The following is a 26,520-nucleotide window of genomic DNA, read 5'->3' as shown; positions in this document are numbered from 1 at the left end:
TATCGCGTTTATCACTTTACTTATACAGAAAAATTGTTACAGGCACCAAGTGACTTTGTTAATGGACCAACAATTATATCTACGGGACGAGATGGTTTGGAAATCTCAATATTGGGATTAGAATTTATGGTACGACCAAAACATTTTAAACGCGGTGATATGAAATTAAAATGCTTAGCAACAATTGCTACCGTATATTGGAAAAGTAATGAAGAAAGTGTCGAAGGTGATCGGCCAATTCGAGCCCCAGTGCGAGAAATTGTGCAAGCGCCATCAAATTCACGCGCAGATCGAGTTCAAGGTATGCCAAATAAATATTTAAAAAATTAAAAATTTCGATATCTCACATTTTCTGAATTCTGGTTTACAATTCACAAAAGTATTACCCGAAAAAATTAAAAAAACACTCCGAAAAAACCCCGAAAGGATTAAAAAAACTGGGTGTACAACATAGGTCAATCGTGTCTTGAGTCCGTTGGACCCATCGTGTAAACCGTTAGAGATAGAACAAAAGTTTAAATGTGAAAAATGTTTCTTACAAAAAAGTAATCAACTTTGTTTCGAAACATTTTTTTGTCAACATAATTCCTTACCATGAAGGGTGTAAATTAAGACAAAAATTTGGTGGTCATTTTTTCCAAAACTATAAAATTAAAGAATTTAAAATTAAATTTAAGAGAACTAATTTAAATCTTTCATAAGGCTTAGTTATTGAAGCTACCTACAAATTTTGCAACTTCCAATCTTTTATAAATTTTCTCGTGGATAAAGAATTATATTTACGAAAAAACTTTTCAAACAAAAGTTGTTAATTTTTTTATAAGAAACATTTTTTATGTTTAAAATTTAGTTGTATCTCTAACGGTTTACAACATGGGTGTCTCTACCATATGTTTACCGCTTTTTACGTCCTCAGCACGCTTTAAAAATTTGAGCTTAACATCTGCTTTGGTTTTTTAGTTATTGTGTTGTTCAGGAACATTTCTAACACCCGGCATATATTATTGTCTTTTAAAGTTTTAATTCCCCATTTACTTGCATTTTTTGTTGTTGCTGTTGAATCAATTTCAAACTAATCACGTATTATTTTACAGCTTCCACAACGAATGATTCCAGCGATAGTTCTCGAATATCATCATCGAAAATCTTAATATGTTTAACAATATTTTTAATAAAACTTATTCAAATTCAAAGATAACATTTTGAATAAGCAAATTTTTATTTTGATATAAAAACCAAAGAATTGAAAAAAGAAAAAAATCTGTTTGTGTTTAAAAAAATAAAAGTGATTGTTTTTTAAGTGTACCTCAGTAAAAATGACGATTCCTTGTTGGATAATTTATTGTAATACAATGCCAAAATATAAATAAAATTGTGAATTTTGAACAAGATTGAAATTTTGGAATAAATTTTTGAAAGTGAAATTAATAGTGAGTGTGAATTTTAAAGTGATTTGACAGATAATTTATTTTTTGAACATCAATTTACTGTTCTCTATTCCTTAAATACTTACTTAAAAGAACCTGTGTATTAAAGAATTTTAAATATTTATGTAAAACCACTGGTTTGTACGTAGGTATTATATACATTTAGGCCTAGCTCAAATTGAGGCGCGATTTGGTGAGATGACTTTATCAAGTTTCATGTGATTGGAAGTCAGTGAGTAACGTAAATTTATGGGGGCTTGATTCTACACAGTTTTCTGTATAGAAGTTAATACAGTTTGAAAACTTGAGTTAGTATACAATCACGGTAACTGCTAAAGTACACAGAACCCATCTCATCTCAACTTGCGCTCGGGCTTAACGTTATGAAACAAAAAACTTATTTTTACAGAACTTTTCGTAATATGAAGTAAGTCCGAATGTATTTTATCATTAGTTTGTATTACTTAAAATTTAAAAAAATTTTTATACTGTACTGCGTTTCCTATTTCTGATTACTATAAATTCATATAAGCTTTTTGTAAAATTAATGGAAATTATAATATATTTGACAACTTTGACATAAATTGAAATTTGACATAATAAAGTAAAACAGCTATCTTTTAGCATTGGCTATTAAAAATTATGATATAATTATTATGGAAGCATGGGGAAGTAAAGCAATTCAAGACTACTAATAATATTTTTGAATTCAAATAATTTCCTGTGTCTCCCAATTTTTCCTTTGATTTTAATTTGAGGATCTCCCTCTGACTTGTTAACGGGTAGACATGTAATTTTGACAATTGATTATATTTAGACCGTTCCTTTAAATTGGGGGTCGGTGGTCAGTATTGGGTGGTCGAAGATCGGTGGTTGCAAGGTCAATATTTCTTGTTTCTTCTAGATCGCTTTAAAAAGTAAAAATATCACAGTATGATGTAACATGAAGTCGAACAGGAATTACTTGGAACTTAGTCCAATTCGATCGTAGATCTGGGATTATGAAATCTGATCATTAAAACACAATAGTCACAATTTTTCATTAGCCCTACAGCAAACACATAAATTAATAACAATTTTAAATGAAATTGGTAAACTAATATCATTTATAAAATATCAAAATTACATAATATACAGAGTGATCTATTATAATCATGCTATTATTATATCTTTTGAGGGAGGCATTTAAAAAAATAGTTCAAACACAAATTTCGTCATTTGAAGGGAAATTCGATATTAGTTTTCATACATGGAAGGTTATGGCTTCGAGCTAGAAGAAACAAAAATCGCAAGTTTCATTTTTTTAAATACAAAAATCCAAATAGGTATCTTAGCAGATTTGTTTTACCTGAAATATTAAATATTCTTTTCCTAGGTTTCAACTTTAATGTTTTTTATCTGATACAAATTCAGATTATTGGATAATTTTGTACTGAATTTGTTAAATTTTACTTTTAGAATACTAATATATTTTTGTTCTTTGTAAATTTTCTTTTAAGCAAATCTATTATAATCTACGTAAAAAAAAAATTAAGAAGAAAGGCAGTATTATGATAGATCACCCTATCATATATCATTGCTCTATAATAGTTTCATGTAGGTTTAGTTATGTTTATTTTAGAAACATTATAACTACATCTAATGTTGTATATTTTAGGCATAACTTTTCATAAATAAAATAATAATTTAAAACCATTTCAAATCGAATAAAACTTGAACGTCAAAATTTTGTAATTAAACAACATTATAACAAAAAGTTTATATGAAACTTGTTATAGTTTATATTAAGTTAAAATATTAAAAATATTATATTTCTTTTACTTTGTAGACAAAATTTTCAAAATTTTTCTAGTCGATAAAACAGAAATTGTACATATTATAAAGTTGAAATAAATATCAAAATCTTAATATTAAAAAAAAAATCATGTAATCAATATAATTCAGAATCTGGCTATATTTCTGTAAGAAAGTTTCGATTAGTTGAAAATATATAATAATCGGTGTCTCAAGGTGAGTGTGAAAAGGTGTAGAAAACTTTTATGGGCAGGAAAACTTTTATGGGCAGGAGATTGTATTTTGGCTCGGAAAAAGTTATCATAATTAATTCGTACATGGTAAGAAATTTTTGGCCGATATCACTAGGTCAGTATAGGCGTGAACGCAAAACTATATGGTTTTGATGATTTCGATTTGCTATAAACGTTTTTAAAAAAAAGATGATTACTAATTATGACCGATGTCAGTATGGGTATTAGGTCCATACTGACTGGTGATATTCACAATAATTTTGGCGACTAGTACCTATTATTAGTGTCGCTGATGATACACTAATGGCATACCAGCCATATTTATCAAAATGACAAAATAGGTTAAGTAGAATGACGAGCAGTGTGACAAGCAACATAGCATTAGGTTAGGTTGGAGTGGTTGTTCTGGGGTGGGACACACTTAGACCTTGGGGTCCGTTGTGATACTGAAAAAGAGTCTCATTACTTTACTGAGTAGGCCAAACGCGTCAAAAATTTCAGCGAGAAAGACAAGTACCATTGCGCCATCTGCAATGTACTATGAGACTCAAGACCATAATGTCGGGTTGAACTTACTATTTGCTTCTGTAAGAGGCGCTAAAGCTTTAATATCATACATTATTGTAAATATCGCCATAGTTATGGATCTTACGGTAATATTATATAGAGTATTATCAGATACTTTTTGAGTATCTGACCCTATACCATACCAGCATTGTAACAACGCCATGCTTTTTTTACCATGTACTATCTTTCTTCAATACATATTTCATATCCTTCGATATTATGTATAAAAACTAAATTTGCTAAAACAATATAAACGAATCTATAATTACTTTATTGGGGAAATAGTTTTACCATGCGAAAACCGATAGCTTAGAATAGAACTACGATAACAATATCAAGCTAATTTCCAACAGACGTTGAAGAAGTGCATGGAAATAAAGTAATCATAGTAATTTGAAAAATACTGTTCAAATGTATGAACGAATTGTCAAATAAAAAATAAACCCATTTTTTAAATGGTGTTAAGTCATTCCATTTCTGTATTTTTAGAATTTTGACCCACTGACTACCATATTGGCTGCATACGTCATTAGTTATTTTCTAATATTTAAAATTAAATTAAATACTATGAAATATTGAAAAGTAATATAACTATTAAGGTAGTACCAGCATGAAATCACTTTTTCACTTACGACAGATTTTGCCGAATTTTTTTTCTCGGGTTTATAATAGCTTTATTTATGAATTCCTAAAATTTCATAATTTTTGACCGTTTAGATCGCAAGATATTTAAAGACAAAGTTCGCGATTTTGAGGGTCATGTCCCATTTAAAGCATGTAAAATGTCCAGTCTCTCCAACTATTTTTTATGATATTATTATATATTGAAGAAAAAGTAGAAAAAAATGTTTATACAATACAGTTCTAAAAAAAAAATTTAGAAATTAATTTTCACTTTCGAGATATTAATTTTGACGTAAATTGATCGAAATTGGGACGTTGGCATAATTATTTCCCATTTTAAACGGTCAAAATTTCTGAAACTTTGGGAATTAATAGTAAGCATTATTAAATTCTTAAATTTAATTTTTCGTTAAATTCTGTCGAAAAAAAAATTGTACCATTGCTTTAACATAGAAACTGCAAATACCATGCTGGCTGGAACATCGTTAACTTTTTTCTTCAATTTTGACCGATTTAATTATAAAAGTATAATATGTCATGATATCTGATCAAGTTACAGGCAACTAATCGGAGATCTAAAAAACGGCGAATCTAGTTTTTTTAATGATATTGAGAAAGAAAAACTTAATTTAAGCTCTTAAATAATACTTTCGTAAAGTCTGTTTTTCGTCAAATTTACAAGTTTTTTAACGCATACTACATTAACGTTCGTTTTGAGTACAAAAATACTCATTAGGTTACTGACTTGCGGAGAGAAAAATATTCGCAAGGGTACTTTTTAAACATTTTCGAGGGTAATTTCTCACAGAACTATAGTTAGATTCAGAACTATTGTCACTAACTTGTAATATAGAAATGAAATAAGTTAATAATTCCATTTTTAATGCATATAAAAATATGAATTGCTTACAAATTTTAAACTTTCAGTGTTTTTCAATTCATCATTTCATAGACACATATCATCAAAAACAAACAACAAACTTAACTTGTAAAAGAAAATTATGGTTTTTTTAAAGATTTGTAAATTAAATTTCATAAACACATTATTAATTGAAAATTATTATACTAATAAAATTGTAATATTTAAAAGTATGTCTACTCAATAATACAGAAAATATATTCAAGATTATAAAATGGTGTAATTATTTGCCTTTGAATTGCTCTTTCATCACAACCTCTAATTTTACAGATTAAAAGTTAATTATACGAGTAAAAGGTAAGACGCATGAAAAATCTTTTAATATTTGTGTTAGTTCTTTAAAGCTCGATTTATGTATATATCTAGAAAAGGCATGTTTTATGTATATATCTAGATATATTATCAACAATGTGTCGCATTTAAGATGAAGATACCTTTTTATTTTCGTTATTTATTGTAATATCAATTTGAAATTTTGCACATTCATACAGGGTGAAGGGTCACATTTTTTAAGATAATATTTCAATAAACTTTTAATAATTTTGAGTAAGGACCAAAATAATAAAAAATTTTGTCATGAAAATCGGTATATAGGTATAAAAAAATATTCTAAGAATCTTTTTCCGTTAGTATTTTGAGGTATCTCTAACCATCTCGGACGCTAGGCAAAATATTAAACCGTTATAATCAGCCGTATTTGTCAATTTGTAGTAGACTCAGTTTAAAGTTGTGATTTTAGTCTTAAAAAAGGTGACCCATCGCCCCCTATATCTGTGCAAAATTTTAAATAATTTATCATATAAATAGCGAAAATATGAGAGTGTCGTTATCTATAATGCGACACATTGTATATAGATTATGCATATATTTTCCTGCTACACCTCCAACAGCCTCCATTAGTTTAAATGAAATAAAATGCGATATGTACTGTTGTCAACTAGGTAGAGCGAAAGTATAAAGTGGTGGCTGATTTAAGCAATTATAAGGAAATTCCTGGTGAGGGGAATCGATATTTACGACAAAGCTTCCCTCCTCAGCAAAATTCCTCCATTTTGAGCTAGAGGATAAAATCAGTAAGCTGGTTGGGCTAGTTTCAAAAAGAGTCTTTTCAGGGTGCAAAGTCTTAAGCATAACTATTTTTTGTTGAAATACCTAATACTACCTATCATGGATGTTTGTCTTTTTTGAAGTTATGGATTATAATAGATTAGTATCGTGATTAAAATATAGAATATGCGTAGAAGTCTCTAGCAACTTTTTCATAAGAAATTTGTAGCGCAAGCGTTATACAGGCAAATGTTTTAAATCAAAGATGTTTTTTAAAAGACTCGAACTAAAAAACCACTCTCTTTAAAATCAATTCTGCTTATGGTGTTTGTCTCCCTACAATATCGGAAAAAAATTTTTGAGTATATCTGCACAGTATGAGTATATACAAGCTTGCAATAAAATAATGAATACTTTTTAACTATACTCTGTTATTCAGTTTCGCAACCATCTCGTTAAAATATATGAAGTAAAAAGAGTTCTTATGGACGTGCTTATGTATAAAACAAAGAGGGAATATACTGTACTGACCGGCTTTGTTCTTGTTTACACGTATACAACTATAGATATGATTCACGCGCATCTCACACAATTGCCTGAACACTCTTTCTTTGTCTTATACATAAGAACGTCCATAAAAACTCTTCTTACTTCATTTATTTTCAATGGCTAACTAGTTGGTTTTTGCTAACTGTATAACTGTTTGTATAGGAATAATATAAAGTGTGCTAGTGTAAAATTATGTTAATATTGTTATTTCTTTTCAACCACCATACTCTAACCATAAACGTATATGTTAAACAATAAATTGTTTTAACTTTGCATTATTATATCTCAACAATGAAAAGGTCAATCATTTTCGTTTTTCTTCATTTCGTAAAGTACAATTCGTAAATACATCAAAGTTTAATTAGTTTTTAGAATATATCTCTGGGTTAGTATTTTTTTCTAGAATTTAAAAAACCGTTAAAAGCCCAGCCTCTTGTATGCTCTCCGTGTAATTAATCGAACTTTAATTTAGCTTATGTCGCGTTATAGACATAATGATATCTTTAATAAGTATTCAAAAGTTTAGAATATTCTAACACTATGCTCATAGCGAGGCAACAAACTTTTTCAGTTGGATTTAAGGAAAGTTTTAAAAAGGAAAATTTAGGTCTTTTTAAAAAAAGCAATTTTTTTATTAATGTTTTCCTAATAATTTCGAACTAGACTCGATTATTAGAAATTTATTAGAGTTCAAGTCGGGGTCATTTTAGGATGCAAGTCTATGATTAGCTAAAGCTCTTATATTACTCACCATAGATAATATACGTATTTGACTGAAAAAATGACGATATTATTAAAACATTTCTGTTTATGGTATAAAAAAATTGTGATGTGAAAAATATCGTGATGCATTATTTAAATCGAGAATTTTTATTTTGTATATTTTGAAGAAAAAAAGAAGAAAAAACTTTTTGTGGGTGCTACCAATACCAACTAATAATATGAGATGCTTTCCAGGAATTACTCAAATATGCTTTTATCTTTCCTCTTTTGCATCTGAATATAAGGGTTATGATTTTCAAACTTAATATGTAAAACCAATACTTATTCCTGCATGAATAGAAATAAAATAAAATAAATATATAATTTATGATTAATGTATAAAAGTACTTCCACTGATTGAATATAATGTTTATAATAATATTTCAATAGACACTAATTGCTCATTATAGAAGTAAATAAAATAACAGAGAATAGAAAGAGAAATAATGATTTTTAGTGAGAGAGTTATATATATATATTAATAAAAAAATAATAATTTATTTATTAACAATCATCATTCAATGTCGTCGTCTCAATGAATAGATCATACATAATAATTTGATGATGTTGTTGATGTGAAAAACTTGAAAATGTATGAGAAAATACACCATACATAAGCTGAAAAATGATGAAAATGTTAGGGAAAAGAAGAAAATAAAATAATAATGATAATTTTATTTAGTTGTTAAAGTATTTTTTATATTCTGTATATATGAAATATACCAAGGTATACTAATTTTAATCCTAAGTTTGTCACGCTTAGAAATATAGAAGGCCTGTCCCTGAACATGGTATCTCAAAAACGATTTATTCGCACCGTGCGCGAGTTTTATTGGAGGCGTTTCCATGTTAACGATACACCACTTTAAATATAAAATTGTATGGATGCATATATTATTGTATGGATTGCATTTATGACTTACATTGAAAATTTAATATTATTTCTCACAAATTCAAATAAATAATTATGATAATTTACATTTGAAAAATAACATTTGTGCAATTTGATTTCTTTTTTTTTTTTCTTTTTTTTTTTTTTTAAATATTATACTGCGGGTTTAACTACTATGGTCATATACGCAGTGTCAGTAGGTAATATATTGTCAAATTAAATTTATTGTAATTATTATTGATATAGTTTTGATTTCTTATTTTCACAATTTTTAATGCATTAAGTTTGTTTAATTAGTGTTTTTCAATAATTTTAATTTGACATTTTCTATAACATTGACATGTAAAGAACTGCAAATTAATCACAACAGCCTCCTTTATTGCCAAAACTTTTCACTGGAAGCGCTGGCATCGATTTAATTGTCCCTACCATGACGCACACAACGAATAGCTGAAATTTTTAACAAATGTCAATTGAGTTTTGGGTCCAAAGGACCCATCTTCTAAACCGTTAAAGATAGAACATAGGCCTAAATATAAAATATGCTCTCTTAAAAAAATAAACAACTTTTGTTTGAAACATTTTTTGTAAAATACTACTGTTTTCCGTGCACAATCAAATTAACGAAATATTTGGGTGTTTATTTTCTCTAAAACTATATAAGATAGTTGAAAAGAGAGTTAAAAATTTGTAGGTCGCTTCCTATACTGAATCTTATAAAAGATTGTAAAAAAAAAAATATTTTGTAGAAAAAACATTCTATCTTATCGACAAATTTTCGAAATTTTCAAAACTAGAGCAATTAGAATCAGTAAGATCACCATAAAAGTGCTGATTTTTTTAAGCTTTTTGAATTTATTAAAGATAATGAAAGATATTCACCATTGTCTTTATAGAATATTTTAACCATTAACTCAATCAATTTTTTATTTTCACTTGTTTTTATTTGATTTTATATACATTTATTCCTTTAAACTTTTCCACAATACCTTTCATCTTTTTTACATTATCTTCTTACTGATTCATCCTTAGAAGGTACATATAAAATTGGTAAAAAAAATACTTAAACAAGGGTAAAAAAAATGGCTTTTAAACGTCCAGAAATATGGAATGGACTAATGTAAAGTAATTGTTCTTGAGTTTTTGAAGTTGAAAGTTAATTTATAAGGTCAAGAATATATTGAATATTGATATGCGTGGTAGTGCTACGAAACAAAAGTTGCTGAAACAAAATGGTGAATGTTTTTTCGATCGCAAAAAGTTAAAGGGCAAACGTTTTTTTATTTTGTTTAAACCTACCTAGTGGCATCATTAGCATTAAAGCTCGTTATTAACTTTTCGCGCAAATCTAAAAGAATCATTAAAAAGAGGGATTTTTTAATTTTGCAATTGATTTAACAAATAACTAATTTATAGAGTAAAAAATTTCAGAAAATATGCGCCTGGATGTCCTCAATAAGTGAATTAAAGTGGAATCCTGAGAGATGTATAGTTACCGAAAAATTCAATTTTTTTCGAAAATATATGTTACTGTTAAATAGCAATTGTCCGAATTGAGAAATTTCGATTTCAATTTTACTAAGTACCTTCTATTGTCGAAGAGTGAAACAATGAAATGCAATTGAAACCAGACTGAAATATAATAATTATTATGTTTAAAAAGCGAATCGAAAATAGTAAAGTTTATAGTGTAGAATTGGAATAAGTTAGCCCATTGTAAAACTATGGACACGGAGTTTTATAATCGTGTAGCTTACATTTTTACATGTAATAAAAAACAAACAAACAGACAAACAATCATCTCCCGACTCTCAAGCTTATTGGGGATAAAAGAGAAAATATTATTCTCTAACATAAGATGTAAGACATAATTTTGAATTTTTCTTTTAAAATATGTATAAGTTTATGTAGACGTGCATAAAAGTTTTTACATAAACGATAGCATCAATCTCAATAATTGACATTAACGATATTCAGAACTGAGTCTATATCTATTTTTCTGGCTAAATATCGGTGCAGATTCATAATTAATTCTTCTGTTATATCAAAATTTATTTGTTGGCTGGATTATTTTTGTGCGACAATTGGTACTGTTTCTTTACAATTTGAATAATGTGTGTATGTTTCTTTTTCAACAAAAGAAAATTGTAGGAAAATAAACGTTTTATTTTTTATAAGAAAAGGACACATCTATATAAATTAGTGTGAGGATGAGATATTTTACCATATCTATAAAATATAAAGCGTCTGCCGAAATTTCGTATTTTTATTTTTAAGAATAATGCTATATATGTATAGGAACAAATACATATCTTATGAGACAAGAAGAAATAAAGGAAAAAGATCAATGGGCTGTATATTATTAAAGGTAAGTAAGTGACTTTTGGGATTTGCCCTTTTTTTCATGCCTTACTTAACATATATGCGATATAAATTATAGTCGGTTTTCTTTTATGGACCAAATAGAGAGAACGAAATAGGAATTGTTTATTATTTTCAAATGTTTGTTAAACATAATTTTTGTGTTATTGTTTTGTTTCATTCACAAAGACTATAGATCATATCGTAAAAGGACCATTCTGTATGACATTTTTGAGATTATAGATGACAAAATCATTTATCATAAGTAGAATGTAAACTATAATAATAAGTGTAGGTAGGTTATATATTATCTGCAATACGAAAGTTTAGTATTATTTTATTCGAAATAATAAAAGAGGTATACTTTATGCAGCTATATTTATATTACACGAGGCGAAATGGATTTATTGCCTCAATTCACATAACCAAGAACTGAAATCACAACCTTCCTTCATCATTTAATTCGTTAGCTTCTACTTACTTGAAAATGTAGTTAAAATTATTGTTATTTTTGGAGTCGGTGTCAACCATGAAACAACTATGACAGAACAGTTTGTTACATTAGCTTGGATGACACAGACTCCAAAAATAATAATAATTTTAACTACATTATATTATCGTTATATTTTTTATTTTTTAGTGCATATTAACTTGTTTTAGAAAAGTTTTTCTTTTGAAGTCGGTTTTTATTTTTGTTAAAAGTTTTTTATTTTTTTATTTTGTGATTTTTAGTGAATCTGAAGTACACTAAATTGCCACTAAAAAAATAAATATCGAAATCGGTTGTCGTGATACTGAGTTATTCGTCCTCTTGCCGTACATACTTAATGCAAATTTAAGACTTTTATAGGTTTCTCATGGATGCCGTAGTCAGAACTGGACCAAATGTCAGAAATGAGACTACACAGGAAGCACCAGCTTTCAAATAGATACAGAATCATTAAAATAGGTTCACCCAGTCGAAAGTTCTGAGGTAACACACATACAAAAAATTCGAATTGATAACCTTCTAATTTTTTGTTTGAAGTCGGTTAAAAACAAACCTAAAATTATCTAAAGAAAATCTATATCTAATTAAATACTGTTTCCAAATAAATTTTCATAAATTCAATACATTTTTTTATAAATGAAGCTTTTTTAATATATATTTTTTACTCAACTCTTTTTAATTATACAGGGTTATTCCGGTGAAACGACACAGAAGATTACGGCTTAACCGCTAAATTTTAAATAAATTTTTTTAAGGGACAGAGAGAGCATTATACGCTGTACATTTAAAAATTGTTTTCGTAATGTACAGAATATCCGAAAAACACGAAAAATATCGAAGCTGTGTTTTTTAAAATGGAACACCCTGTATATTATTTTAATTTCAGATTTTACGATCAAAATAAAAGTGATTTTCATTATCTCACTTTTACGCCATGGATTTTGAAATATTCTGCTTTTTCTAAAAATTTTGTAATAATTTTAACTTTTAAATTATCAAAGCTCATATCCGTTTTTAAACCTCATTCAACTTGGAGTCTACTAAAGATCAATACAGGCATACATAAACAATGCGCAAAGCCCTGCAATATATTGTACAAACTACTAAAAATTTGTTAAGATCCAATTTAGGTACTTTTGAGTTACAACATTTAGCTCTGCCTGCCTTAATATACATTAAGATATATACAGAAGAATAGTCCAGCAAATCGGGTAAATATACTTAGTGAAACCCGACAAACATTGTGCTGAGACATATTGTAATTCTAAATACGCACAAAACTGCATCATATTGTACAAATATACTCCTGACATATATAATATAACGAAAGTTATCATCATTATTCCTATGTATAGATACTAAATGTAATTGAAAACGACATTAGGGTAATTTGTTAGAAGAAATAAGTTAAAGGTAGATGTATATGTATATAGACGGTAGTATAGCTTTGACTATGTAGGTAGGTTAGATAAATTTAAAGCAAAATATATATATATATATATACTACATGGGAGATTGTCGTACCGGGGATTATTATGAAAACATCGCAACGAAAACAATCTCTCTACTCCATTCTTCGCCCACTCTGTACGTTCATTTCGAATTGAAAAATAAATAATCGATATTTTAACATATTATGTATCATGTTCTTTAATCAATTCTCATCGATGGGCGCTCTCTCCTATATATGATATTTACAGTTTACCCTAAGGGATAGTATTATGGTACCAAATTTCCCTTGGGCGTACCTCACCCCGTTTTTGGCAGGGGTTGATTTGGGGTTTCAGTCAGTTTTTGATGTATTTCACCACATTTTCATTTTTTGTTCGACTTTCTTGCTTCAAAGTTGACCGAAATATGCAATTTTAAAAATTTCAATCTTGTAAACCGTTAGAGATAAAACAAAAGCTTTAATGTAAAAGTTATTCCTTATAAAAAAAATTAACCTTTATTTGAACATTCTTTCGTAATCACTGTTTACCCGTGAGGGTGCAACTTAGGAAAAAATTTTGGTGTCCATTTTCTGCAAAACTATAAAAAAAAGTGTGTTGATTTTTTAGGGCAACTTCAGGTAGTGGTTTTGTGAAACATTCTCGAAAAAAAAAAAAATTTCCAGAAAATACTTGGAGGCGCCCTTCCCTAAAACGGGATGTTTAGAAAAAAAAAAAATTTTATATTTAAACTTTTTTTCTATATCTAACGGTTTACAAGAAGGATACTTTTTCATTTGATTGAATGAGCAAAAAAATTCCATTTTAAAATTTCATATCTCCGTCAATTTTGGAGCTAGCAAGTCGAAAAAAAAAACGAAAATGTGCAGAAATACTTCAGCTAGAACTTTTTTTTATTGTTGAACAGTTTGTTTTTTTGATTTGTAGAAAATTGATTCAAACCTCCAACTACCCCCAAAAAAGGGTGCTAGGTACACCTCTGAGAGGTCGATTTTTTCTTACAAAGTATTTACAACCTAATAAAGAACTGTGGAAAGTTTTAAAGATGCATTAATTTTTTCTTTATTACCATGATATTGAAAAGGCAATTTTTTTACATTATATAAAAATTAAATTGCTCTGTCAAAAAATGAACTAAAAAGTAAGTTTTCTTACTTAATCTATATACAGACCGAAAGGACACTCATTCACTTGCTGACGGAACAGTAAAATAACAACAGATATATTTCAAGAAATTGAAGGGTCATATAAGGTACATTGTGCCCAAGGTCAAACAGTTTTCCCTATACACTATATTATATAAGAGTTTAAGAATACACACATATATATTCGTACGTATATATTTATAACTAACAACATTTAAGTTTTATATCAGGAAGTTCTTTCTTCAGGTTTTCTCTACCATACTATTTCATGTAATTCAATTTTTGCGTTGATATATTTCACTTGATGCTGATTATTTATATTGCTTACTGTATGTATAATACAACAGGTAACTTAAAATTGTATATATACAGAATGCTTACGCTAGATTTTGAGTAACTTGGTTTTGATTTTATTTTTCGAAACTATTAAATTGTAGTGTCTAACTTAAAACACAAATTATGCCCTTAAATTTGCTTTTAACTCTTTTTATTCTTCTCTTTCAATTTTCTTTCACAAGTTTTTATTAGTTCTTTTTGTTTATTTAATGTGAAGCCCTCTTTTAATTTTGTGACAACGAGTGCAACTATACGTGAGCAGGATGAAAAAAATGGTGTCATCTTAAATTGCAATTACTAAAGGCTTATTCGAATGCAATTTTGAACATAAGATTGTAGCTAGCATGTAATTCTAGCCCAAATTCAATAGTCCATCTTATATCAGTAATCGTATAAGAACTGATTCTGAATATGTTGCTCAAAATGTAAATGTTGAACATACTATTTTTTTTTTTCCTTGGTCATGAGAAGTAAAATACTGGTATACCACTAAAGTAACCGAGGGATTTTTTATGGCTCATAGCCTAGTTCTGCGAAATAAAATGGTAAGATCCCGTGGTTTAAACGTAGAAATAATTGGCACGTGTTTCTATTTTCGTGTACATGAACGATCAAAACGTGTACATGTACTTCGTGTTAAATCAAAAAACTGCTCATTTGTGGTAGTAATATCATCAGCAAACTCAAGGACTTCGATAAAGTTTAAAATTTTTGCTAGACAAAATTTTTCTCAATGCCTTACTATCATCATACTATTAGCGTCGAAATTTTAATATCGCTTCTTTCATTTTAAGATCTTTTCATGTGGTAAGTTAAAAAATGGAACGCAAAAAGAACATGTTATGATTAAGATTTAATCCACTCAGATGCTTACGGGACAAAGCCAAATTTGATTGAATAAGATATGTGGTGAATTTAGTCAAAATTAAGCCCGCAGAAAAATTAATTGTTTTAATTCAATTTTCACAGGCCAAGCTAGGTAGGAAGACAGCGACTGTTTGGTTTTTCCATATAGATCGACTCCTCTCGAACCAACCTTGACCAAACTTGTATAATAATAGGATTAGTTTTTCAACAAGCATTTGCAGAGAGGAGACTTGTTGAATAAAAATGTTATGAATATTAAATTTTAATAAGTACTGTATAAATAAAAGATTTCTACGAATTCAAATATACTAAAATTTGTAGCGTTACTAGCAGTACTGAAAAGCGAATAATATGTCAAGAATAGGTATGTGCTTGTTGTAGAAATATTTGGTGAAACATATAATATAAAAGTATTTTTGTCGCTTGAAGCCAAAAAATGACAACAAACATTAACCAGAAATGTTACTATAGTGCGGTTTATATAAAATATTAGTCTATACATATAGAAATCTCGTTGATGGAAAAGTTTTAAATGTAGATTCTCTTCTACATCCAATGTTTGTATTTAAGTTTAAATGACTTTAGTGAACTCAACCTCTATTTATTTCACCAACAGACCGTAAGTCAATAAATAATTACTTTTGTCTGCCTTTTCAATAATCGATAAAGCTAAGCCCAGCAGCCAAGGAATATTGAGGTTTTAAGCTGAAGACCGAGTGTTGAAATTCTAGAATAATTCAAACAAATAAAAAAAAAAAAACAAAATGATTCACGTAGTATAAAATAGCGGTAATTTATTCCGCGAAAATTTACAAATTTGTTCTAAGTATTTTTGAACGTTTCTTGGAAATAGCGTGCCTTTAAACGAATTTTAACAGACACAAATTTTTCACCAAAATTGACAAAATATCTTTTACTTTTGTTCTATTTGTTATGGTTTTAAAGAGGGTTACAGATCCATGATCCCTTTGTCACAATCAGACGGGCGGACACGTGAATAGACGGATGTTTGTAGCATCAATATTTCTAAGTGATACAAACTTAGGACTAAACTGAACATACTTTGATATATTTCATATATAGGGTATACAAATTATACTCGTTTCAAGATGTGGCAAATGAACTTGGATTAACATGCAAAAATTATGAGTTTTTTTGCTTGTCTATTTGCCAAAACTATTTTTTTTGGGAACAGTGTCACTTTGATCATCATTGGTCTACCCTCGCCATTTTTTATTTTTTCCGTCTTATTATTAGGTATTAGGTATTGTTTCTCCTAAATACGGATGAATTAAAGTTTTATTTTATTATGGGCTTACGATCTTCAATGTACCGTGCATACATACACATTTGTTACTGTTCTTCACCTTCTTCTGCAGGGTATGATGATGAATGAAGAATGGAGTATGAGTTGAAACAACTGAACTTCCTATACGATTTCTTCGTAACATTCGTATATAGTTTATACATTATTAGACAAAGAACCACATATACACTGACGACATATAACTTTTTCCATTTCATCATGATTTTCACCATCATTCTCATCTGTTTTCCCGACAAAATCATCATCATCATCATCAGCAGCATCATTTTCATGTTCACCTTCTCAAGTCAATTTTAGAATAGAATACAACACGAATATAATAATTGTACGCTTCCAAAATTGAAATACGTCATATATTTTTAACTTATCTGTGAGAAAGTTTTTGTTTTCTTCACCAAAACTCAAATCAACAATTTTTATATGCCTTAAAGTTTTAAAGAATCTGCAAAGATTGGACTGTATAAAAATGAAATAATGGTGTACCACCCGGCAACGTCACGAAAAAGTTTATTTCAAGACGACTGGATATTGGGTGATTGTGGCACCGGCAAGCGGCTAACTCGTTTACTGATGTAAATTCTGAAAACTGTGAAAATTTATGAATTTTAAATCATTTAAAGAATATTTTTTTAAATCATTTTGAATGTCTTCCTCGCAAAATAAGTTATAATTGCCAAACAGTTTTCCCACTGCTAACATCACGCTGGATATTATTACAAGCTTTTATTATTATTTTTAACTTGCAATGTATGAATATTTGTTTGCCCGGGTGGAATCTTGCAACCAAATTTTGAAGCAGTTATCCTCAACCGATTGAGCCGAAAATTTGTATACACGTTTGGTTTGGATGACAATGCCTGGTTAGGTAAAAGACGTCGTGATTTTCCCATCGCTTCCACCATGTTTTATGAGCATGCCTTTTGAAGTCTTAAATTAAAAAGTTAAATAAATAAAATTTTTTATGGAAAAGCTTTTATTGTACTACAAAATAGAAAATAATTTTTTTAGGAGTCATTAATCATGGCTATTTTGAAATTGTAAAATAACAGTTATTACTCTTGGATTAAATCAAGTGTGGAAATTTAATCCGTCAGCTCTCGCCTGATGAGCATTTCACTCACGCTCGATTTAAAAAATAAATTACTTTTTGTACTTTTTGATTCCACAAGCTCAACTCAATCCTGAATTATATTATAATATAAAATCTGAGCATATTTTCACTTCTGAGCTAATAATGAGTCTAATAATATCGTCCAGACAGTTTTCAAAAGCATTTCCAATAGAGAATCAATGCTAAATAAAATGTACACGTTTTTTACCATTCTAAGTGATATAGCCATAACAAAGATATAAAAATATCACTTAGAATGGCAAAACACGTACACATTTTGTGACGCAGAGTATACATATGGCTGGCTATATACATGTAGTGTATGGTGTTTTTTTTGTGCCATTTAAGAGTGGGAATGTTTTGATGCATATTATAATTGATTACATTAATCATTATACATTATGAATGCATTTGAAATATTTGGTTGTGTATTTTAATGGTATTAACGTATTTTAACAATGGGTTATTACTTAATAAAAAGATAATGCAAATCTTCCACAGTTGTTTTTAATATTTTTAAAAAAGTCGACCTCTCAGGGGCTACCCTTTTTGAGGGGTAGCCGGGGGGTTTTAATCAGTTTTTCAAAAGTTCAATTAAAAGTTATTTAGCTAGCTGAGATATTTGTTTTTTCTCGACTTCTTAGCTTCAAAATTGACCAAGATATGCCAATTTTAAAATTGAATTTTGTTGCTCATTCAATCAAATGAAAAAGAATACATCCATCTTGTAAACCGTTAGAGATAGAACAAAAATTTAAGTGTAAACTTTTTTGTAACTTTTATTTGACTCATTCTTTTATAAACATCAGTGTTTCCCGGGAGAGCCTAAATTAGGAAAAACCTGTGTTAACTTTTGTATTTTATCTTTTAGTGTTGCTGTTATAACTGGTAATGTTTTACATATTTATTTTCAGCTTTGTAAAAAATGTTTGTAATGAGTTATATGAACAAATTTACCTACTGACTATGGTTGCGTTGCAATCGAAATACCGATACTTAGGGAAATATAAGTCTGTTTTATGTTTTTTAATTAATTTCTTAAACTAGAATACTATTTTCATTTGTTAGACATAATACTAAATTTATTTATGCAGTACTAACGAAAACGACTACTAGAAAGTAATAGCACAGATCAGCATACACAACACACACAGACAAAACAGAGTAAAGGCCCCACTATTTTCATTTCTTTATTAAGTACTAGCGACCCGCTCCGGCTTCGCACGGGTGCAATGCTGATACTAAATACACTACAGAAAAACTGTGAACGTTGTATATAAAAACATAGCGGCCCGCTCTGGCTTCGCACGGGTATAAAATATAGCCTGCGTTTGCAATGTATGCGGAAAAAATGTAATTATTTACGACATCACATTAGAAACCTCAAAAATAGCAGTACTTCTCCACTATTTAATGGATGTTATTATACATATAAACCTTCCTCTTGAATCACTCTATCTATTAAAAAAAACCGCATCAAAATCCGTTGCGTAGTTTCAAAGATTTAAGCATACAAATGGACATAGGGACAGAGAAAGCGACTTTGTTTTATACTATGTAGTGATAAGCAGTGTGTATAATTATTATAGTAAATAATATTTTACATTGATTCGCTATTAACTATGCTTTCAAATACAATCCGTATATTGAAAGGCACATCCGTATTAGGAAAAGGCATAGAAATCAGGGGGCACGGCAGTGCCCCGCCAAGTCAAGCGCGAAGCAACAACCATAAAGCTTACAATAATTTACAATATGCATGTGCTAATTAAATCCGAAAATTACTGGTCTGATTTTCAATAGTTTTTTCGTCTCCGGATTGATTATATATGTATATGTTATTCTGTGTTACATAAATACGTGAATTTTGTTTTAAAACAGGTGAGACAGTTTTAATTAAGTTCAAATGTTTTAAATTATCTTAAAACAACCAAGTTTTTTCAGGTTAAGAATACTAAAAATATAATGATATACTTTATTAGCATTGAAAATAAGTTTCTATTTCATGATATGTTTGTTTATTTTGTACAAATTTTATATTCAACGGACTAAAATTGTTCGATCATGGACGCAAAGTACATATAAAATACTGAAAATTTTGTTAACAACAAGTTATTGAGAATGACACATTTTTAATATCATATAGACTAGGAGATGGTGACATATTTCATAGGATGATTTTCTCTTTAATTATTCGAGAGTTTTAAGAAAGCAGGTGAAACATTGAATATCGATCAGTGGCATGCCGCTTCGTTGGGCTTAAAAGTAAAAACCTCCGCTTTATAGCCTCCACCTCTTTTCTCTCTCTACTTGAAGGGATGAATTTACGTAGCTAAAAGATATGCACAGTTTTTTAAATTGTAAAGTAGTCATAATTCATTGAGTATATCAGAAAAGTAGCCATGAATTGTGACACTTACTATTTTAAATTTTTACAGAAATCTTTAATTTATGGTTCAAAATGATGATCAAACTCTGCTCCATCTGTGATCATCATTTTGAGTCTTAAATAAAAGATTTCTGTGAAAAATTAAATAAACGGTCCGAAACATCCGACAAGACTTTATTATATTATAAAATTGATATAATAAATTATTTAATATAAATAATTTATTTTATATCAGCTATAGATACAAGCATAGCGGTATATTTGGAATCATACGGTAATGAAGAACAGGCTTAGGTATTTATTGGATTTAATATAATGTTTAGAAGGATGTAGTTTGGTAACGGTGAGGTTAAGCAAAGATTACCAAGTTACAAAAGTTACTTAAAAAGACATTTTAAATAATATTTGATCAATTTTGGGTAGGGTTGATTTGACCAATTTTGACGATTTCATCCCCTCTAGCTCTACGGCTCCAGATGGGAGTTATATCAAACCTAGGACCTTGTTGATATATACCCTGATACGAAGTTTCACTACTGTCCTAGCCTCTCACTATAAAATCCCATTTTCCTGTATTTGTAAAGGTTTTCCCAAGGGTGTGAGAATTATTGAATTTTCCCGGATATGTGGGTTATACCAATCCTAGGAACACCTTAAGGACTAGCCTTGTGCCCAGTTTAATCGAAATCGTTAGAAGCGTATTTGAGAAAACCCAAAAAAGTTTTTCCCAAGAGTGTGGGCCTTCTCGAATTTTTCCGGATATGTGGCTTATACCAATCCTAGGATCCAAAAATCCTGTTTTACCCTATAGGGAAGTACCCTTAAAAAAGGCTTAGGGAAAAAATGAAAAAATCATCTGGAATTATGACCAAACTGAACCTATGTACCGAGTTTGAGAAAAATTGGTTGAAAATTGAAGGCTCCAGCTTGGTAACAGACATACCGACATACCGACGGACGCAAAATTTTTTAAAAACCACCTTTTTGGAATCAGGGACCCTCAAAACGTGTATTTCCGTTGAAACCCCGATATCGATTTTTTTTCGATCACAATACTTTATCATATTTATAATATAATAAAGTAAAAAGTAATTATCAGATTAAATTTGTTAAAAAAAAATTTTTTTTGAACTGTACAGTTTCATTAAAAACCATGCGCTAGTTTTTGCGTGAAAGCGTAACAGACAAACAAACAAACATCCTTACTTTCACATTTATAATATAATCTTTAATAGGGATAGGGATAGGGATGAAAAATAATATATCGACCACATGTTCATCACGGCCAGTCTTAGGTGTGTCATATTAGTCAATAAAACTTTGAAAGACATTCTCCAACATGATCGTCTAAAGCTATTTTCACGAATATTACGTTTTATGGATATTAACACAAGTAACTGCAAAAGTCAAGAGACTTATTTTCACAACAGAAGGTTTTACTTGATCCCTTTTGTTTTCCGCTATAAATCTTATGTTTGAAAATTGAGACGATATGCTAAAAGTTACAAGACGAAAATTTGATGACAATTCAACATTATTGCATTGACGAATAATCGAAAATGAGGTTTCCTTGCTCCAGTTCGTTCAAAATAAGCAATCCAAACCGAAATGAAGAACCAAAATTCAAAGACGGTTTGAGTGTGTGGAAAATTTTATAAAGCGAATTTGTTCATTATTCTCTTTCTTCCAATGATTTATGTAAACAAGTGGGTGTAAACGTAACTTTATATACCTTAAGCGGAAGACTTTATGGATGTATGAAAATTTTAGAATAATTTCATATGAAAAGAAAATATTTAGTTTATAATACTTTCAAAAAGTTTACTTTTTCAAAACTAACTCATCGTTCTCACAATTTTCTTTTATCACTCATTTAGTTGAGATACGTGGTTTATGTGCGGTTTTTCTTCCTATCAAGCTGTTGACTGAAACTTCCATTATTACATACATTAAAAATTTTGAAGCTGCTATGAGAGTGTTCTAAACTCACATGAATGAGGAATTAAAAACTGAAAGCAGTTATTGAATCAGGCTTATTCAATTTTGATAGATAAACTACACATCGTCAAATTGCACTAAAGTGTGGTAGCCAAGAAAGTCATTGATACGATTCGTCTAAATATCTTCATGTTTTGTAAGGTTTTGTTAAATTAAAAAAATGGACTGTAAAATAATTTATGTCTGATTTCAGACTTCGTCGATCATGTTTTATTCTTGACATTGATATTGGTACCAGTTTTGTCATTGCCAAGAGCTGCTTACGAATTTGATTCTTTTTTTAGTTCTTCCTCTTTTATATTTTCCTTGTTAACCGTCTGGTTTTATATGTATTGCATCGTGATAATGTTTTCCAGAAGAAACAAAATTTTTTCAGCTGTTTTTGTGGACCTTTCTCCAAAATCGCATACATATATATGTTCATATCACACAAATGTCAGTAAAAATTTTTGTTTGGGTCATGATATGCATGTATGTTCATCCGTTCTCATCGAACCTCTAAACTACTAATCAAAATTTAACAAAAAGAATCTCTATCGTCACCTGGTTATAGACATATATGTGGCGTCACAATAAATTGAATATGGTGCTCGTTAGAGGATATAAAAGTTATGATCCAAAAACAATTTCGATTTATTGATAGGTGTTTGGTATCAAATGAAAGGGCGTAATTAGAAGTTTTCAAATATATTTTTGTTGTTATACTTTCCAAAGAAGTTATTACCCAAAATAGTTTAAATAAAATAAAGTTCAAAAACTAAAACTCCGACGGCTACAGAATCACGCTCTTATAAAGTATGAAAACAAGAAAATATTTTTATCTGAAATTGTTATGATAAGTAAAATTGTCATTACATTCAGGGGACCTCTTTTCTGTCCTGTTGCAAACTGTTTTTTCTTAGAGGACCCCTGACTGCAATGACGATTTTACTTATAACAATATCAGATGAAAATATTTTTTTGTTTCCATACTTTTAAGAGTGTGATTCTGTAGTGGTCGGGGTTTTAGTTTTTGAACTTTATTTTATAGTTTTTGTATTTCGTTCATATTTAATAAGATCTTTTTTAAATGGTTATTTTCACTACTTTCTTTGGGTTTATTTCCATAAAACATGTTTGTACAGACTCAATGTAATAAAGACGAAATATCTTATATTGTTCATATTTTTTTTTGCTTGTTGTGATACATTCCTTATCCTTGATATTGTCGAACATATGAAATTGAGTCAAACAGCTAAATTTTAGGTATTAATGTCAAAATCAATTCGCTATTTATACTAAATCATGAGTAAGAGTCTACTCTATGAGTGAACTTTTGTTTTAAAGGAATTATATAATAGTATTATTGTGATATTTATGGAAGTAACTTGATCGTTTATGGTTTATTTTTTAATAAAATAATGTTTACTTTATCTTTTTATATGTCTACTCATTTCAATGAGTTTATTATTTTTACTATACCTACCTATACTTTAACCTTTATTATATCATAACATGAATTTGTTCAAATATCGGTGTATTAAGTATAAGTATCTACCGATTTAACCTAATCAAACATATTTGTTTTTGTATGTTTGTATTAAATGGGAATATGAAGTTATATTTCATGATAAGTAATTACATGAAACATTTACATATAATCCAAGAAGATTTGCAAAAAACGCAGAAATACTTCCCCAACGAAGTTTTGTAACTCAAAATATTATTTAATGTATTTACCTATTTCACAGCATACAGTTGCTTTGTGTTTATTTTGATTTACCAATTTATAATGAATAGATTCGCGTTAGAGCAACTCTTGAATAAACTGTTTTATTATGAAATAGTTTATTATTTTTACGCAATAGGTACAAAATCGTACGATCGTAAACTCACTTACGACGTAAAATCACTTGCCTACAACAATAAACCAGAGACACTTGACACTTGAATGAAACAATAATATAGCTCATACATCAAAATAACACATGAGCAATAATTTATGAAGATATATTAAAAAAAATTAATCAAATTAAATTTAGTCAATGACATTTCACTACGTCATCTATGAGCATCATTTTGAATCACAGATTATAGATTTCCATCATGCTGAACGATATACAATTCATGGCCACCTGTTTTGATACACCCAATGAAAATACATATTACAATATTTGTGTCACCTTTTGGTAACTCACAAATGGCTACAGAAGTGAAAGATAAAAGTTAGTTTTATTTTACTGATGTATATGTATATATATAATTTACTAGCTGTGAACTACCCGCTTTGCTGGGCAAGATTCCCACTTTCACCCCTCCCCCCATATTCCATATCCTTTTCTAGGTTACTATCTACTACCTAACTAAATTTCATCAAAATCCGTTCAGCCGTTTAGGCATGATAGAGCAAAACTCCCAGCAAAAACCATAAAAAAATCACTAACTCAATTCAGTTTTCTGCCTACTTCCTACCCCCTAAGTACGATGACGTGATCATTTTGATCTTATATCCGTTTTTAGGTAACCATCTATTACCTTACTAAATTTCATCAAAATCTGTTCAGCCGTTTAGACGTGAAAGAGCAAAAGTCCAAACAAAAACGACTAAAAATCACTAACTCAATTTAGTTATCTGCCTAATGCCTACCCCCTAAGAACGATGGCGTGATTATTTATAGCCTATGACCATTTCTAGGTTATCATCTATCACCATACCAAATTTCATCAAAATCCGTTCAGCCGTTAAGGCGTGAAAGAGTAACAGACAGACAGACAGACAGACAGAGTTACTTTCGCATTTATAATATTAGTATGGATGTATTAACATATTATAATAAAATCAAATAGAGATATTTGTTTGTGTAGAGAGCCGTACTTACCTATAGCGCTAATAAAATTTTATATTTATTTCAGTATTTCTTTAAATACCAATATCTCGCTAACAAATTCAGGGGAACATATGTGTGTATAAACTTTTTTTACTAGTCTCCATTCGTAAAATAATGCCACGAAGTTCTGAAACATTCTATATAATAACAATTTAATATATTTCTGGCCACACTAGAAATAAATAGTAGTAAGAAATACTACACTCAAAAATCACATTTCCAGATCAAATTAATAGACATAAATTTAGTGTTGATTATGTTCGAATAGACTTTTAAATAAAATTTGCTAATGATGTCACAGGAGTTATCTTATTTGTATGTATGTGTATTCCGTAACAAAATATTCGACTTCGAAACCGATGTGAACTAATGTAAATTAAAACTTTTTAAACCAATTTATTATTCCTAATAGAATTTAAATATATAAATTTTTGTAATCATAATTGTTTGGATTAATTTTTTTACCAAAACGTATTACCATTTCACGTTAAGAAGTCGTTATTTGGTTACACCTATCTAAGGACATTTAGGTGTTTAGGATGAATATACAAATGATGAATGAATGCATAAAATGATATTTTAAAATTAGTCCAGTACTTCTATTAGCCAAAAAACGAGATTAGTTTTTTTGAGTCATAATTTGTGACCTTGGGGGATGAGTTCTTAATGTTATCAAACACAAAATTTGTTTGCAAAAATTGGCAACAAAAATTTTTTTTTTTTTTTCTTTTTAATTTATAGAAAAGTTTCATAGCACCAGTATCTTAAAGTGCACCATTTACGAGTTATATCGATTACAAGGAAGCAAAACGAAATTTCCAGACGAATTTGATTAATAACTTCAGTCCCTAGGTTCCGGGCGAGTAGACTCGGCAGATCCATTGTGTGAGTAGATAGACTAAAAAAACTTCCGACCTGTAACCGAAAATAACACGTATAATCAGTAACTCTATTGGCCTATACCGGGTTATATCGAACAAAAGTCATTGCAATTAGTCAACTTACTAGTTTCTTCAATGCCGTTATAACCAATTTAGATTGTATATAATAGTATAAACATATATCAAAAGAAATCATACAAGTTATAGTCTAGTCTATCTATTTTGAGCACAATGTTAAATTTTAGTAACCGGGATACAGCAAACCAATACATGTAAAAAGTCGTAAATTTTCCGTAGAATTCAATGCACTATTTTTTTACACTTTTAAATTACGCGATGACATTCAAAATGGCTGCCAAAGTTGCTCAAAAACAGTTTTTTTAGGTTTTTTTAAAAAATACGCTTTGTATAAAAAAAAAGTTCAAACACAAAATTCCTAACTTTTAATTTCGAATCGATCTAGCCCAGTTAGATGTCAAAAAA

The 26,520-nt window shown here is 29.1% G+C and overlaps 1 protein-coding gene across 1 annotated transcript in view; it reads left to right on the top strand.

Moving 5' to 3' along the window:
* The window catches only part of LOC123303108, a 386,779-nt gene that overhangs the window by 330,077 nt on the left and 30,182 nt on the right, over nt 1-26,520 (top strand). The window contains exons 5-6 of the mRNA XM_044886253.1: nt 43-301; nt 1,095-1,154. Coding sequence (XP_044742188.1) covers nt 43-301; nt 1,095-1,154 — 319 coding nt within the window. The remainder of the gene's footprint in view (nt 1-42; nt 302-1,094; nt 1,155-26,520) is intronic.

The sequence above is a fragment of the Chrysoperla carnea genome, chromosome 1, assembly GCF_905475395.1.
Source record: "Chrysoperla carnea chromosome 1, inChrCarn1.1, whole genome shotgun sequence".
NCBI lineage: Eukaryota > Metazoa > Arthropoda > Insecta > Neuroptera > Chrysopidae > Chrysoperla > Chrysoperla carnea.
Note: the sequence above shows the minus strand (reverse complement) of the source record. Positions and strands in the feature narration are given on the sequence as shown.